General features: G+C 33.4%; 1 protein-coding gene across 6 annotated transcripts in view; it reads left to right on the top strand.

The window, feature by feature from the left end:
- The window catches only part of hth (Meis homeobox homothorax), a 273,708-nt gene that overhangs the window by 20,558 nt on the left and 234,577 nt on the right, over window positions 1–18,573 (top strand). For all 6 annotated transcript variants that reach the window (XM_076402447.1, XM_076402445.1, XM_076402449.1 and 3 more), the window contains one exon: window positions 9,568–9,709. In XM_076402447.1, coding sequence (XP_076258562.1) covers window positions 9,568–9,709 — 142 coding nt within the window. The remainder of the gene's footprint in view (window positions 1–9,567; window positions 9,710–18,573) is intronic.

Here is an 18,573-nt window from a genome sequence, read left to right as displayed (position 1 = left end):
AAAAAACACTGGTTGAATCAAAGTTGTTTATTCTAACTTACGATTGATACATGTGGTCGATGGGAGAATTGACAGGATATTAGGTTAAGGTGAAGGAAGTACGGTAGCGCTGTGGAAGTGGTACTGTTACAAGGGGACGGTGAAAAGAAAAGAGAGCGAGACGTTGTCCTGATGGTCTTTTATACCCTGGAACTGCATGGTACCAATCCACCGGCGTTGCCAACCTTTGTAGTTGTTGATGGTGAATTGGTGGTGGCCTAAAGTGTCGTGGCGGTGGTATATGGTAAATATGGTGCATTTTATATGCATTTTATATAACAATAACTGATGGTTCCTTCAAGTTCTTTAAAAGCTGATTTTCAAACTACTGCAAGGACTAGTTATGGTTCATTTCTTCATGGTAGTCACCCTTGGATTTAGAGAAACACTACTTCTGCACCAGGAATAAAATCATTCCTGTTTCCAACATGAAGAACTGTATGTTTGAAATGAATAAATGTTATAACTAACACAACCTAATCGATACTTACTCTAACGTTTACCTTTTTCCATGAACCTTTGTTGTCTTAAACTATATTTATTATCATCTTGCCATGAGCAACCCAATGTACCATTCCGAAATATTCATGTCTCTTTTAAATATATAAATTGATATAATTCTTCCTTGATTTTGTTACATGTTTTTAAAAATTGTATTCTTCTAAAAGCAATCTCTGGAAGTTCCATTAAACCCCTTTGTTATCTTTACACCACTTAAATCCTATATTATCCAAGAATGTATGAACGGATGTTCTACATCTCTCAAATAGCCGTATATTTTTTGGATTTTTGTGGATACTTTCGAGACTAACAATTTTCTCTGAAATAATTGTATTAAATTATGTTTCGATTGAAAAAACGACTTACTGTTTTATAGATTTCGTATATTTGATCTATGAAACACTAAGCTGATCTTGATTCGTCACCTGTTTCACATAAACACGGTTTCTTTTTGTTGAATTTAAGCATGTTTTTATCTTGTTTTTTATTTTTTGAAATATTTTAGTGACCCTGTCCGTACTAATATACAGTGCAGCTGCAAGGTGCAAAAACATATTTTCAATAAAAACTGGGGGCGATTTCAAATTGATTAAAACAAAGCATTAAACAATGTTTGCCGGTTTATAACCCGTAATTATAATATTTTGAAGAATTGTCAGAAGTTTGGCAAATGGACAACTTTTGCAGGCTCATTTCCTTATATGTTCGAACCTGTCTAACAGCATTCTATCTCTTTTTGACTAGAATAAAATGACAAGGATAATATTGTCTGACTGTAAAACGAATTTACAACTTTAGACAGACACATATTTAGACTCGTGCCATTTTGAATTGACTATATTTTGTTTTTCAATAGTTTTTCACTATTTCGTAAAAATAAAACAATAATCAAATGAAGGGAATATTAATAATCCACCATTCGATTACATATGATTAATAATATTTAACGACAATCCGAATAGGACGCGGAATAGCGAGAGCCACGGGAGAGTCAATAATTCGGGAAATGAAAAGCAAGCGGAGGAATTATCGTAAAGACAGTGTTAAGCGTCGTTAATACTTTTAATCTATACACTTAATATTCGAATCTGATCGGTTTTATTGGCCAATAACTCGACGTATAACAATTTTACAGTTTCTCGAAGCCATCCACCGTCAATATTAAATATGTATATCTATTACTGGTCCGAGGCGTACGTACTACATCTGCGCTCTCTATCGTTTTGCGTTTATGGCTTTTTTATTATGGTCGGAATGAATTAAACATAAAAATTTAGTCGGTTTGTCGGATCGCGTCTTGATCGTTCGTAAATATTTTGACTGGGTAAGATTTCTTCTTTGATGTCGATCCGGATTTTTAATGTCGGTAAACTGTGGCTGCGGTTTTCTGGCGATCGTTAAAAACCACCATAAAAACACCAAAGGTGCCGTTTCCGCCATTGTTTGGATAAGCGGCGGTTCGGAAAGAGTGCAGGCAACCCGCCCGGTCTCATCTCCGCATCTGGATCTCTCGCGCCTTGTCCAGGTTTCAGCTCGAAAGAGACCACGCTGCTTGTGGTTAGTGCGTTTGGTCTTTTGTAAACAGTCGTGGTTAATGAAACCGTAATAATTTGTCATTTCCTTCATATACTTTATGTATTTTCTGTTTATGACATCAAGTGTTTCGAATTCTTTTTAGAATACAAAAACCTTGTCCAGGTTTCAGCTCGAAAGAGACCACGACGTTTGTGGTTAGTGCGTTTGGTCTTTTGTAAACCGTCGTGGTTATTGAAACCGTGATAATTTGTCATTTCCTTCATATACTTTATGTATTTTCTATTTATGACATCAAGTGTTTCGGATTCTTTTTAGAATACAAACACCTTGTCTAGGTTTCAACACAAAATGCATCATAATTTTTGTGGTTAGTGTATTTAGTCTTTGACAGCCACGTTCCGCGTGTTAAATGAGCTTTATATCCGGTCATTTTGTTTCTTTTAGGTCTGATTCTTTTTAGAATACAGATTGAGTGAATTTGACATTCTAAAAAAATAAGGAATGAAGTTTTTAGAGGCGTTCTTTAACCAGGCGATAGCTGGTATGTGACGACTTTAATCTATTTGGAATAATTTTATAGAATAATATTGGAAATAATTTCAACTTTTCGGAATTCGAAGGAATTTCGCGTGCTGATAAAATATTGCTTCTTGAGGGGAAAAAATACAGTTGAAGCAAAAACTTGACTTAATGCCGAGTTTTCGGACACTGCCCCAGGAAAATCAACCATTAAGGATTACTATGCTAAGATAAGATGCGGTGAAATGAGCACCGAAGGCGGTGAACTCAGTGGACGCCCAAAAGATTTTGTTATCAACGAAAAACATTTAAAAAATCCGCAAAATGATTTTGAATGACCGTAAATTGAAATTGAATGAAATAGCATCATATCATTTACGAATATTTGGTTCACACACGAGCTCACTTTTGACCAAAAACAACAACGAGTTGATGATACGGAGCAGTGTTTGAATATTATCAAGCGTAATAAATCCGAGTTTTTGCGTCGATATGTGAGAATGGATGGAACATGGCACCATCATTTCACTCCGTGTCCAATCGACAGTCATCCGAGTGGACTGCATACGATGAACCCGCTCCAAAGCGTGGGAAAACGCAACAGTCCGCTGACAAAGTTATGGCATTTGTATTTTGGAATAATTTTCATTGATTACCTTGAAAAAGGAAGGACCATCAACAGCGACTATTACATAGCGTTATTAGACCGTTTGAATGACGAAATCGCTGAAAAACAGCCGAATATTGAAGAAAAAGAAAGTGCTACTTCACCAAGACAATGCGCCGTGTCACAAGTCAGTGAAAACGATGGCAAAAATCCATGAATTAGGCTTCGAATTGCTTCCTCATCCACCGTATTCTCCAGATCTGGCCCCCCAGCGACTATTTCCTGTTCTCAGATCTCAAAAGAATGCTCCCTGGGAAGAAATTCGTCGAATGAAGGAGTGATCGCAGAAACTGAGGCCTATTTTGAAGCAAATGACAAATCGTACTACAAAATATTATGTTGTTGATTAAAAAAACTAATTTTGCCAAAAAATGTGTTTTACTATGGTAGGCCGGGGACTTCAATTTACCTGTTACATATAATAATAATTATTGTCATAAGTAATAGTTATTATCCATTGGGTAGATTGTTGAACCACAAAGGATGATAATTTGCAAAAAAGTTTTAATTTTTATATGATTTCTATTTTATAGTTTTTTTTTAGAAATATATTTAGTTTGATTTATCTTGGTTTGACCATTTCGTTCATATATTCCTACAGTTAAGCACATCGAGTACATGTCAATCAATTATACAAAATTAATTATCTATTGAACTACGGAATAATTTAAATATATCCCGTCCAACAATCGGCGGTATTTAAATGTAAAGTTCATAGGGAATAAAAACCGTCTTTTTTAATCCGTGAAGTTCCGCGGTAGTTGGCACCGTCCTAATATGGAATAAAACGTCCCGTCCATTTTAAATAGCGTTATTCGCGTGACAAACTCGGACAGTTCTAATTAAGATAGATTTTATTCGACAATTTGAAATTTAAATCCCGTCCCCCTCGCCCCGCGCCCCCCCATCGAAAACAAAGATATCATAAAAACGGTTTTATTTATTTTTCATTACGCTGCCCCGTAGTTTCGCATATTTTATTCCGGCCTAATGAAATAAGCAATCGAATGAATATTAAATGACAATTAATCACTTATTCTGTAGCCGTGCGCTTTTGAATAATATATTTTTAGGAGCTCTGGTGTGACATATGACGATCGTTACTGTGGCGTTCAGAGGAAAATAATGCGAAAAAAGTGTTAGGCTCTGTGTAGAGTCGGTGGACACTTGAAGTAGTTCTTAAATTTTATTATGCGGATTTTTGCGGCGTTTAATTTATTTCGTATGAATGATAATGATACGCGTTTCATCGCTTGCCAGAAAATAATTTCCCGGGAGATGTAGTCGTACAGTTGGCCATCGTTTAACATTTTGTGATGGTATCGACTCGAATGCATTATCTTCTTAAATATATGGAGGTTTTCGACATAAAGTTCGTAATACACGATATGTTTTCATTGTAGATTCGTCCATCGATCGATGGACGAACCTAACGTCATGCAACCTTGAGTATTGAAAATATAGTAAGTCTAGTTTGATAAAATATCGCATCACTCAACAAGTCTCCAGTCTAATTCAGAAAAATATTTTTTTAAATATAAAAATTTCCCTATTCTTCTTCAAGAGTGATTCTAGCACTAACCTTTGACTGTTTTTATACAACGAAATCGATAAATTTTACTTTTTTTTTATTTTTGCCAGCTTGGCTAGCGCAGTGCCCAAGGTTACAGGACGGTTCTACTAGTGTTGCGGTAATCGCTGGTTCGAATACTGTCGGGGCATGATAGTAAATTTATGTTAGCTATTGTTTATGCTTTCCAACGTCAAATCTGATAAGTACAACCATCCCGGTCACGCCAGTAACCAGGCTGTGTAAGACCGCATGTCCTCTGAGATGATCTGTTGGTCACTCGCTAGCCGATAGCCCTAATGCTTGGACAGTGCTTCCTCCGCGTACGTCACTAGGTTCAATCCTGATAAACCCTAGTTGATAAAAGGAAAAACCCTAAAATATCAAAAAAGTTTATGCTTCCCAAAATTATTTTGTCGATTTTTTTAAACTGTTTAGTGTTCTGGATTTTTAAAGACCACATGAAATGATTTATTATCTATTTTTTTGAAAATTTTTCACTAAAAACTATTAGTAGGAATGAGATGAAATATTAACATCTACAGGACCTGTCAAGACTCTCTAGTTCTCGAATGATATCTATTGTCAAATGAGAGTTACTTATTAATTAAAGCATGTCATCCTTCAGATAAGCCTTTCTGAATCACCTTTTCTTTGGAGCTCCAACATTAAATGTCGAGCTTATAGAAAATCAGTTAATAACATCGATAAGTTAATGTTTTTAGGGACTATACGATGAATATATAGACGACGGACCAATTAAACAAATTCCAACGCAATGTTTGTGTTTTCTTCTCCGTTTTTCCGCGATGCCATCTGAAAACAAAGCGCAGAAGAAAGATCGCCGCCGACATCGACCTCGTGACCTGCTACGTCTCATTTTTTGTTTTGGTGTCGATAACGCTCAGCGGCCATCTGCCCAAAACAGACGCGAAACAAAGCCGCGACGAGAAAACAAGTGCGACCGCGGCTATCTCGATTCCGCGGCCCGTAAATAAAGCGTGCTCTGTATTACGAATACGACGTCCCGACTATATCATCCTTCCGACATTTGTCGAAATTAAGGCCTCATTCGTTATCGCTTTCCTAATATATGTTTCCCATTAGCAGCGCTTTTTTACATAAACGTAAACAATTTAAAGCGTTGAACTCCTTTAAATTAAAGCATCTCCAATAAAACGAACACTAAATATTTAATTATACACATTAAATGAATATTTATACATTTTAGCAGTTATATTAGTAATTTCTGGAGGCTTAAGGCTGGAGATATTTAAATAAGCTGCTAATTATTTTTTATATTCGAATAATATTCATTAATATATTTAAATTGTTAAATATGTAAATGTATCTTAAAATCATAAAATATGGTAATAATTGGTATCAGTATAAATTAATATATAATGAAATGATAAAATTAGCGATAATATTATAGAATCCAAGAATGCCCAATAACGAAATTGTCTTAATGAAAACATTTTAATTTTATATTTTATAAATACCTCTCAGGAAAAATTATAACAATCATTCTTTTTTCTTAATTAAAAATGTACAAGTTTTCCTAGTTATGAATCAATTGTGCTACAAATAAGTCAATTTATCTAAAGAAACAAAATGCATGTTTTGGATACTAAAATATGCACTGAAATTTCATCAGAGTAAAATCTACTAAGCTGTTTTTAATCAAAAAACATAAAAAGTAACGTTCGTCTGGTAGGAATCACTTAGGCGATAAGCTAGTTTAAATTTCATATTTTGTAAACACTGCTCCCGAGAATACTATCTATCAATATCGTAATTTATTTCAGAAAAAGTTGAAGCACCCTGTATAATAATTGTAACAATGACTCACACACTTATCCCAGACGTATTTGAATGTTATCATTGTCGATTAAGAACGCGTGAAGACTTCACGCCCAAAATAAAACTGACTTCATTCGTCGCCAATCAAATCTGAAACGTATTTAATATCCAAAAATGGACAAACATCTGTTAGGATCGTCGTGCAATTACCGCTCTTTGGTCGAAGGAGCGATTCTGCGACGGGGCGAGAACCGACGCTAGTTCCAGTTTCGATCACCGCGTATTAATTTTATCGAAAACGAAACCACCCCAAAAATTACAACAACAGAAGTAGAACGAGCTCGCGTCGACGATATTTCTTCGGCTGTCGTTAGCTCGGCATTTTAGCATAGGAAAATATCTGGCATATGGCTACGGCTAGCCTTTTAATAATTAAAATGAGTTAAAAATAAGACTGATGTAATATTTAATACGCTTTTATTGAATATAATACGATATGTAACGTACCCGATTAGAATCCGCTCGGTCCACACATATCTGGGCTAGTTCTTCGATTCCTAGTAACTTAATTAATCTAATTACTTTTATGTTGTCGTTTAAAAGCGCTTTGTTGGGAATACAGATTAAAAAATATTTAAAAGTATATACATCGATATGAATTATGTGCTTTAAACTTTTTATATTCGGAAAAACTTCCGATCCTTTTATATAGAGAAATCTGAGGTTAATTATAAAACATACTTAATTCAAATGATTCCAGTGTTACATATAAGTGTAAAGTGGTGTAAAAACTTGGTGATCATAAATTATTGTGTGTATACTTGGGACGGTCGTGTTTTGTCTTCGTGGTTATTAATAGATTCGTTTTATTAGAAAATGGAATCAAAGATGTTGTGGTACTAAAGCCAATTGCTACAATACGATGATGTAATATACTAACTTTTATAATATATATTACTAGAATTTTTAGAAAAGCATGATTTCTTACTACATTTTTGACAAGATTGTCACTAATTTTACACAGATAACTTGATATTTTCCCAAGCATTCCATGGTATTTTAAAATTAATTTTAAGTATTTTCCAAATAAGTGTCTTTTGCGTGAAATAATTTTATTTAACTCAAAGAAATATGTAATTACTGATAACTATGAATTGCTTATCGAAATGTGTTCTAGGACTGAGGCAAAATCAGCATTAAAAAAAATCTGCATTGAATTAAAAGTAGTAGTCAATTATTCTCATTTTTACTGAAGTTTGTGGGATTTTACGATCAAAAGAAATAAATACTCGTGAAATATGTGGTAAAAAATAGGTTTCCAACCAAATCATACAATCGGAGAGAAAAGTAACGCAATTAAGGAAATGAAGAAATGATTGCTACAAACAGAAAATATTAAAATACTTGCTTTCACCATTTTCACCTCTCTTGAATCCTCGTTACAAAAATATAGATTTCTAAGATGTATAGGGCTGCTCCAGAGCCATTAAGTTTGGTTTCAAGACCTTGAAATGAATGAACAATCTGAAAATGATGAACTGGCAGATAATTCTACAACACAAGTGGAAGAAGACCAAGCTGTAGATGGAAAGATCATTATAAACTTTTAACGAGAAGAATAACCTCTAGAATGATTTTAACTCCATTGAGATAGTATTAGAGTAGAAATTGAATTGTAAGAAGTGATAATCTGATAATCCAAACATACAGTATCTTGATTAGTGTTCGGAACTATCGACTGAAATTGACTATCGACTGTTTAGTAATTGACTACTTTTTACTATCGACTGTTTCAGTCGCTATTTTTGGTTCGACTGATTTTACTACTTTTTATTAGTTACTGTTTCAGTCGCTATTTTCGGTCCAACTGATTTTATTACTATTTACTATCGACTGTTTCAGTCGTGTACTTAATTACTATTAACTTAATTACTATTTTTAGTTCTACTAGCTTCATTTGAGTGATTTTTAACATTCTGGCTGTCATCGTAGCCGCGACCTTGACAGATATGTACCAAATTTATGCTTACATAGATTTATATGAAATATAATTTTACGATTCTTTTGGTAGTTTGCTTGAAAATAATATATTGTATATTAATATAGCAGCATTTTGGAACGATATTTTTCGAGATTGTTAATGTAATAGGGTAAAAAGATTAAAATTGTGAATGATAAATAGTAATATACTGTTGGCTGTTTTTATCTCGATCGACTAACTATCTCGATCTTTATTAAATAATATTTCCATTTAATAATAAATAAAGCATTTATTTTATTTAAAAAAGCTCTAGTAGTTATTGTGCGATCATGTCATGGATTAGTTTTTTCTATGATCAGGTATATGTTTAATTTTTACTTATTATTTATGTTTATTGTACATCTTCAGTTTTTAGGTTTTGTTTAAGTTCTATTGTATTGTCTATATTTATTGCAGTATATCAATTAAATATATAATTTAGCGTATTAAAATACGATAAAACATTTGTGGATTATTATTCCATTCCATAGAAATATTCCATTCCTTTTTACAGATCCACATAACATCTATTACATTTTATACAGGAAAGGGTTCGTGCATCTTCGTCTAACATCACGAATTGAACAAAAAAAAACAGTCGAAACCTTGGCCGAACCGTCGAAACTATGTTCAGTCGCTAGTTTTTTGACTATCAACTGTTTCGACTGTTTTGCGACTACCGACTGTTGCCACTGTTTTCAGTCGATAGTTCCCAACACTACTAAAGAGAAAAACCAGTCAAAGTTAATTTTCTTACAGTGTGATCATACATATTGGGAATGTTAATTTTTGTAACGTCGATACTTTCGGTTCAGTGTCAACATCGATGTCAACATTGATATTTTTTTTATTCATTCATTTTTAGTGATGATCATGATCACCAATAGGTAATAATGTGTTATTTTGTTGCAGGCATCCCCTATTCCCCCTGTTGGCATTAATATTCGAAAAATGCGAACTTGCCACCTGTACACCTCGAGAGCCAGGAGTAGCCGGCGGTGACGTTTGTTCGTCGGAGTCATTTAACGAGGACATCGCCGTCTTCTCAAAACAAGTAAGTACCGAACGAAGTTTCCCGTACCCGGCAAGCGCCCCCCCAGTACAGGGTGCCACCCTAAATGTACATCTAGTGCAGTGCTACTATTTACATTAGGCGACAGTAAAAAGCAACACGTTTACGTTTGGAAGCAGAACAAACATGAGGAAGCCGTGTCTGGTTATTTACAAAACAATGCGGACCCTCCGGGTTTCCGTGTCCTATTATATCCTGAATTATCGTGGTTCACCGGGTATATATATATTTTTTTTATTATATTTTATTTACCTTCGGGTCTCTAGCCGGTCCTTATCGTTCTGATTAACGCTATCTCAGTTGATAAACAGGGAAACATATGTAAAACATCTACAGAATATATATATTGTTGCTTCAGCGTACCAGCGATAACGGCGTATGGTTCATTCAATTCTTCGTGTTTACTTTGGCAATATGTTTGTTGACATACCCTCTGCATCCCACGAGCGGCCAACGCGGAGCTGGAGGAATAACATTTTTTTTTGTCACATATCACATCTAATAACTGAACATTTATCTTTTCTGATATGGGACTTTAAATATAAATAAGAAAAAAATCACGTAATATTCTAAACAAACATTGGGGAAAACTATTGTTGTTACATACTGATAAACATTGTACAGATTCATATTTTCCCACAATACACATTAACTTTTTTAAACTAATATTGTCTTCAATAGATTTCAATAGTTGTCGTTGTTTGAAACCCGATAACATTTCGGTTTGACGGTTATAGTTATATTACTAGACATTTTTATGGGTATTTTTATATATTTTTTTAATATCTTGTTACTAGTCATTGTTGAATAACCTACACTTTGTATTATTTATAACTTAATAGACATCAAACCAAATAGTTTTCTTAATTTCCTGAATAAAAGTTCATATTCGAAGGTCTTAGTTTTTTATCTATTTTATCTGAGTGTATTTACGATATTTCTTAGTGTCTTGTTCTGAAAAACTTACATTTTATTACTAAATCTTGATGGTGCAATAGCAACTTCGCGGGTTCTTGACGTTTCTTTCGAATTAACCAATGCGTTTTTATATTGCATTTCGAGCTAGTTTATTTTCTTAAATGATATTCTTCTAATTAATTATACAATTGATTGTTGAATGTCTGTTTATAAAAGCCAAACTGGTGTCGAAGGTATCTTATATTAACGAAGGAAAATATTATTAAAGTTAAACAAAAGGTTATAGGGCGCATATTACACTATGTTTGGTTAACCATAAACACGTGGATTATTCACCAATTTGAAGCAAATTAATCCGCAAGTTCTCCAAATACCATTGTATACTCAAAAATAGACTACACCACTTTTATGTGGAGTACAGCATATTTTTGAGATCTTCACTAACATATGGTTTCATAAGTTCGTAATCGATCATAATTTGTATTCAATCGAGTACAACTCTGAAGATTTTAATTGTCAAAAATGTTTTTAATTTCCAACTGATGAATTTGATAGTATTCTTCTTTTATCTATCTAATATAAATTGACTTCATTAGGTTGATCTTTATTCAATAAATTTGCAATCAAATAAAACATTCAAAGTGTGATTTACTAATGTCTGGTAACAGTTTTGATTAAATAATAAAAAAATAATTATATTAATATAATGAAATAAAACATAATTGTTTACGTGGCATCGTCGGTTCGAATACCGTGAGAGGCCGTTGACTTTTATGACGGCACCTTCCTGACTGTTGTCTGGAAACTAACGAATTGCGAATCGTCATTTAATAGAAGCTAACCTTTATAAAATAGGATTCCATCTAACCTAACCGGTAGTCGTTGTCTCTCGTCCGTCGCCTTCGAACCTCTTTTAATGTAAGATTTATATTTCCACCACGTTATTAAATATAAAAACGCTGGTCACATTATGTAATAGAACAAGTCCGTTTGTTTATTTCGTAGCTTATCTTATACGGAAATCTTACCCGTCACCATTAGAACGGCCGCCTATCTCGCCAGTTTATCTTGGATGGTTTTTTTTCCGTATTCGCTCAGTTTTACTTATCGCTTTTTTATTTTTTTCATTCTTCGACGAAATTATCGTAATCGAAGGGATTAAAATCGACCGATATCCACCATGAACGTATAAAACCTTCTATACGCGATAGAAAACATTGATAACTAAATAGATTCCAGGTTTTTAATTTAATTATAATGATAAACTATACTATTTATTTGTCCCAATTGTACATAATTAATACATAAAAATACATAATTATCCTATTTTCTGTTAGAAATGTGCGAAATGTATTCGTTCTTGTCTACATTTAAGAAAAAACAAATAATTTTCTGTGTGGTACTCCGACATTTTTATGCAGGTGTGTGGTTATTTCACTGGTTGTTGTTCACTTGTTTCGATTTAACTCTGCTATGAAATGTATTATTAAATCTGCCAAAAAGTAACTATGCACTAACTAATTTCTTTTATATGATATAAGAATTTTATTATATTACTTATTTTGGTAAATTATATTGAAGTAATTACACTAGAAAAACTGCCATCATCATTAAATTCTTAGGATAGATCGAAACGCATGTTGGGGAGATAAAATCTCAAAGAGTCAAAAACCCATTTACACAGTCGGACAGTGTAGGAAAAACAAAGAGGGGAGTGTCGATCCTCGCTCCTGCGTCCTCTCCCGTCAGATGTCGATCTACAGGTGCCCTGTCGAACGGGCCGCAAGAAAAACAAACACATAAAATCGACCCCTTGCCCCCTTACACAACGACCGTCCCATTACCGCGGCCGCAAGTACCCTCCGTATTTGTTATTTTAATTTTTAAAGCGTTTTCGTAGCGTCAAACGGCCCTTTATCCGTGGATTCGACGGGAGTTCGACTAAACAATATCATCCCCCGTAACGGCGCTCCTTCGCCCTCCATCGAAAACAACCCCATAACCGTTAAATTGTTCCCGCTTTTCTTTGCGGTTTTCTTTGGGAAAAGCGTTCGGGTGCACCTTGTCTTTAGTCGTGCGCAGGAGTTTGTTTTCGGTCAGGAAATTGTTCGGGTTTTCACTTTTCGTAATCTGACTTTTCTGATGATGGGACAAAGGGGTAGGTAGAGGGACTGGCCGTGTTCGTTGATGAATTATACAGCTGTTTGACTGGGGACGGTCCTATCTAACGCACAAAGTTCTGACCTTTACGCACAATGTACTACGGGTCTGTTGTCTGAAGTTAAACTGGGGTCCCTTTTTTCCAATAGCATTTCATGAGAAACTGTCGTTTTGCATACGGCGTTAACGCGTCAAAAGACTGCTAACTGTTCAAAAGGGGGATTATGAAATTAGGTAAAGGACGAACGGCCTTTCGGATCTTTTGAATTAAGAAGCCACAGAAATTATAAGAAACTGTCAAAGATAATTCACGTATTGTTAGGGAGGTTTTAATACTTATTTTCTAGACAAGACAAAACATTAGTTTTTGTTATAATAAATTACCTTGTTTATGTAGTATTTATATATAATGACAACCTATTCTTATTTGTAAAGGTAATTTTATATTTTATATGCAATTAAAAAATATTCATTTAATACAGTTATTTCAATAGAAAAATGTTCTCAATTTTTTTTTTGTCACTCAGAATTTTTTGAAAATATTTTAATGACAAAAATTCCTTTTTTTTTTCGTAACATAAAATTAGACTGATATAAAAAATGTGTTACAAAATCGAGTTCATTAAAAATTTGCCAAATGTTTTAATATTTCTTTTGTAGACAAGGCTAGACATTTCTTTTTCTTATAATATTTTATGTGCAAATTCAATTTTTTCAAGCATTAAAAAAAACTCTTCTCTTCGGTAACATAACATTAGATTAATCCAAAAAAATACATAATTATCTCCCATTAGAAACGTCCAAAAGCATTCATTTTGGTATGCATTCAAGAAAAAAAAACAATTTTGATGCTCACTCTTTGTTGTGACAATATGTATTTCTGCTCTGCTATGAAAGTTATTATTAAATCTGCCAAAAAGTGTTAAAATTAACTATCCACTAACTAATTTCTTTTATATGCTATAAAAACTTGAAATATTCTTCATGGCACCGATGAAATTAAAGATCAGTTCCAGAGTTTTTTGTAGGTATTTATATAAAATTCATTCATCATTCACTTGTTCTGTCTTTCAACACGTAGGAACAGTACTTTTACCTGAATTAGGTAAAGACAAAGTAGATTTCAATTAAAATAAATTACTTTTGGTTAGTCTGCTAGTACTACTTTCTTTTATTCTTTTTTTTACTTACATTTAAATAAATTCATTATAGACTGGATTTTATCGAATTTTCTTTTGTTTTATATCAATTTTCTATGACTCTATATCATGCTAATATCGTTTAACATATTTTTCTTGCGTTTAATTGAAATGACGTCATCCAATGATCCATCTCTGTCTGTATTTTTATTGTGATTAAGTACCTTTTTTCCCCAAACTCCCGATTTTTCGAGTTTTCATTGAAAATTTTAGCGGATATCCAAATAAAAAATTCTGGCAGGTCCTGATGAAAACGTTTCTGTCGTATGATGAGCCCAAGAGACACTCTCGCTTGTTCAAGGCTCCGAAACAAACTCAGGAACATTTATAACTGAGAATAAGATAACAAATCTTCCACGCTTAACGGGTCATATATTATAAAGCGCCCGATCTTGCCAGGAATTCTATCAGGATGACGCGAGACAGTCTCTAAATCGTACGAACACGGCCATTTTTTTTATTTTCGACCACGACCACGTTTATATAATTGGCTTTGGATAGTTCGGAATTATAAGAAAAATAATGGGAACGTTATTAGTTTTTTTGTCTATTATATCGTATTGACTTTTTTCCCAAAATATTCATATTGCTGCTTCAGTATTGATATATTTTGAGCTCTTATTTATTATTGTTATTATCGTTATTTAATTAATTAAGATATTATATTTTAATGTAAATTATCCATCACTAAAAAGCTCTATCAATGTCAAAATGTGTATATAAAGGGGTGTTTAGGTCTCTTGAATATATATATATATATATATATATATATATATATATATATATAGTCCATTCAAAGTTTTTTTGTACATACGTCATCTAAATTTGTGACGTCAAAACCTCGCAATGTTTTCGCATCAACTCTGAGTTTTAATTGTTGTTAACAAAATTCCAGTGTCTTAACTAACTAAATAAAATAATGAAACAAAAATGTTATAAATGCATTTTAGTTTAACATTATGCTGTATCTAAAAACTACAGTTAATGATACAGCCACAACAGTTTATAGGTTAGAGTTATAACCTCTTATTACTATTGTTTTCAAGAATTTTGCATACCTTTGATAACCGGGCGACTTTGACAGGTTGGTTCAGTTACATGTTCGAACTTATCAGACAGTATTGTGTCTCTTTCTAACTACAATAAAATTAGAAGAAAAATATTGAACAATGTTAATGGCGTATGCACAAAAAACTTTGAATATCTCTAATATTTTAGGTAAAATAAAGCAAATTTTGAAGTTAGTTTGAGCAGTGTTGTTTAATGGAATGGTATAAAAATTGTTATGACTTTTCCTTATAAAAGATACATTTATATATTTATTTATTTATTATATACCCATCAGCCTTCTGGACTATTTAGGGTCTGTTTACAGATATTCAATATACTGTACATTTACATCATATACAATATTATTACAAGTATAGAATGCAAGTAACAATATAGATATATGATCGAAATATAAAAATTAAAGTTAAATGTGTCGGATAAAGAGTACGTATTGCACGACAAGTAAAATATGTAAAAACATACAGATGCATGAATATATATGAATATGAATGCTGCAGTAGAATGGTCACACAATCCATGACAGTGATAAGGATACAGGATACAAAAAGTGTAAACGAGCATACACTATTATATTTCTAATAGTAGTCCTGTTACGGTTAGAAAATTAATCAGCTTATCCATGTTCTCCAGCCTAAGACAGTGGTCTATCGTCTCTCCCAGAAAAAAGATATATGATAATGTTGAAGATTATATCTTCAACCCTCATTTCATTTAAACTTCTTCACCTCATTTAAAATTTTAACATAAAACAAAAAACTATTCCTGTTTAATGACACCAAACTATGATTTTTCATAGCGAATGATGTGCAAGAAATATAACACAACAAATAATGTGGTTTATCTTAAATGATGATTAAATTCTTTATTAGTTAGATCGAAATGGGGAGTTTGAAAGCCAAAGCCATAAATCAGTCATATTTGAGACAATCCGATCCCGAGTCTTCAATAAAAAGGCATCTTTTAAATTTATGAGTGTCATTCTTGCTTCATTTACGACACCATAAAATAAAGCCTCAATTCAGATGACTGGAAACTGTTATTTTTACATCACTACCTACCACCCTTTCACCTCTCTTCTTTCTATTTTCGTCTGTGCTTTTTTCGTCTCTGTCTCACTCTGTTTCTCTCGCTACCACTCTTCGTTTCTTTACGAAAACCGAAAATAAATTTTAAGTTGCACCAGATGTACTTCTGAGAAGTAGGCGCGCAGGGTTGGAGACCGGGGACATTTCGAGTCAACCCCTGTCGTCGATGGGCTCGGGACCACATGTCTTCTTTTGTAACTTGAGATTTGGGTTCCCGGCGATCCTATTCCATCCTCATTTCGCTTTCTCTCTCTCTCCTTTTCCCGTTCGTGTCTTTCGAGGAGACAGCGATCCCGCTTTTTTTAAATCGTTCCCAGACATCGGCGATGAAATTGGGTTATTTTTAGATGGGGTCAGGTCTTTTTTCGGTAAACTTTCGACGACGTATTTAAAAATACATCTCTCATTGGTGTGCGCCACCGACAATTCTCCATGATGACGCGGAATTCATTTTTACAACAATGCGTATCGAGTTTTCTCCTGTAATATCTAATGAAAACATACCGGTGCTGCATAAGATAAATCTAGTTGGCCCTAGAGCTGATAGAATCGGATCCAGTCGGCCGTGGGACACTGAACTTTTCCTACGGCACACTAGATTCTCTATAATCGTGCGTTTATTTTTCGATCGGATCATAGAATGGGAGGTATGGCGAAAAGATTCGAACGTATAAATTAAAAAAAATAAAGACACGCCCGACCTTTTGCTCCGTCAACATCATCTGCCTATTGCTAGATCATAAATAACCGGTATTTTATTTTATTTCTGACGGATATTTCGAATATCCGAACATATCCATCTGATCTTTCGTGATTACTGCCAGTTCTTCGTTCTTTTTTTTTTTCGTCCTCTCTTTCTCTCTCGCTCGTTTTCTTCTTGCTTCACCCATTCCCGTTCACATGACATGGATCGGAATTTTATTCGACACTTGGGTGGTCAGCTGAGTCAAGCCACCATCCCGACTTTATCTTTCATCTTTCTTTTTTTATGTACGTATATTTATATACGAATGTATCTCGGCTTGCAGCTTCGACCTTTCTTAAATATGACGATTGACTCGTTCATATTATGTGCTTTACGAGGGATACCGTGAAATTCTTCGACTTTATGATCTTCCAGGTATTTTTATTTTTCGGCATTATGCGTCCGAAGGTTCAATATACCCATCGGATACCGTTAGCGTTCGATGATAAGTGCCGTAACATCTGTGATAATGAGTTTTAGTTTCAATCTGTTGAAACTTTTGTTCCAACAAAACTACAAATATTACAATGTATCTTAATTTGGTTCTTACACTTCAGCAAATTTTAAAATATGTTATAGTTATTTGAGGGACTGTCCAAGTTATTTTCACATAACCAGTAATTGTAGAAAAAAGTTCTAATAGGGGTGAATATAATTCACCCCTATCAGGACAACACATTGATGAGATCAGATCAGAAAATATCAGATATAAAAAAATGAATGGACAAAAAGTCAAGATTCAATACAAATCAGTTAAATGAAATTAAGTTCAATTTTAATACGTGAAAATAATGTTCTAGGCATAGGAATGCACATTCATCAACATTAAATTTAAATAAGTTTTAATGCAATAGAATCATAGAATTGCAAGAAATATGATAAACAATGAGTTTTATCTTAAATATTGTTTAAACTATGTGCTAGTATCTACTTAAATAGTACTATCAATTGTAAAGACATATTCTAATAATTTCTGGTTTCATGACGTGCAATAGGAATCTAGTTAATACCCATTTAAAAAACTATTTTATTAACATTGTCAGGGCTCAGTGAAGATAAAAAAGATGGCCATAAAGAAATACGTAATGGAGCTATATGCAAATAATAATGCCTAAATGCGAACATTGTTTGTGAACAATGGACTTATTCCCACGTTGAAAATGCAAGAACTTTTTAATTTGATGTAAGTGTAGTTAAACAAAATTAACTCTAATTATAATACGTGAAGGAAGTGTTCTATCCGCTACTAATTTGTTTCAATTTTGCGATTTAAAACTTAAATTTGAATAAAATGTATTGTATTAAAACCAGCTGTACTAACTTATATACGTTATTACATTTAAAACCATTTTCTGTCATTAGATATATTTTGTTTTTCTTTTTGACAATTCCCTATCGGAAAATAACCATTTTATGACCGCTGGTCCAAAGAATGTGTCAATTTGGCAGTTTTTATTTTCTGAAGAGGATATCTTGGGAAAAGGATAATGAGGTCATCGGTCGTCAGGTATCTACTTGTAGCTACTACCATTATAATATTGTTATGACATGTCCAAAATCACTGTGTTTATGAGGACGTACTAAGTATTGAGTGAGCCATGTCTTATACAATGTTGATTGTTGTCGTAAAATAAATTATTTTAATTTCTGAAGATATGTAAACTAACA

Source organism: Rhynchophorus ferrugineus, unplaced genomic scaffold (genome assembly GCF_030347505.1).
Source record: "Rhynchophorus ferrugineus isolate W39M unplaced genomic scaffold, kcgeb_rfMv2 rfM4, whole genome shotgun sequence".
Taxonomy (NCBI): Eukaryota; Metazoa; Arthropoda; class Insecta; order Coleoptera; family Curculionidae; genus Rhynchophorus; species Rhynchophorus ferrugineus.
Note: the sequence above shows the minus strand (reverse complement) of the source record. Positions and strands in the feature narration are given on the sequence as shown.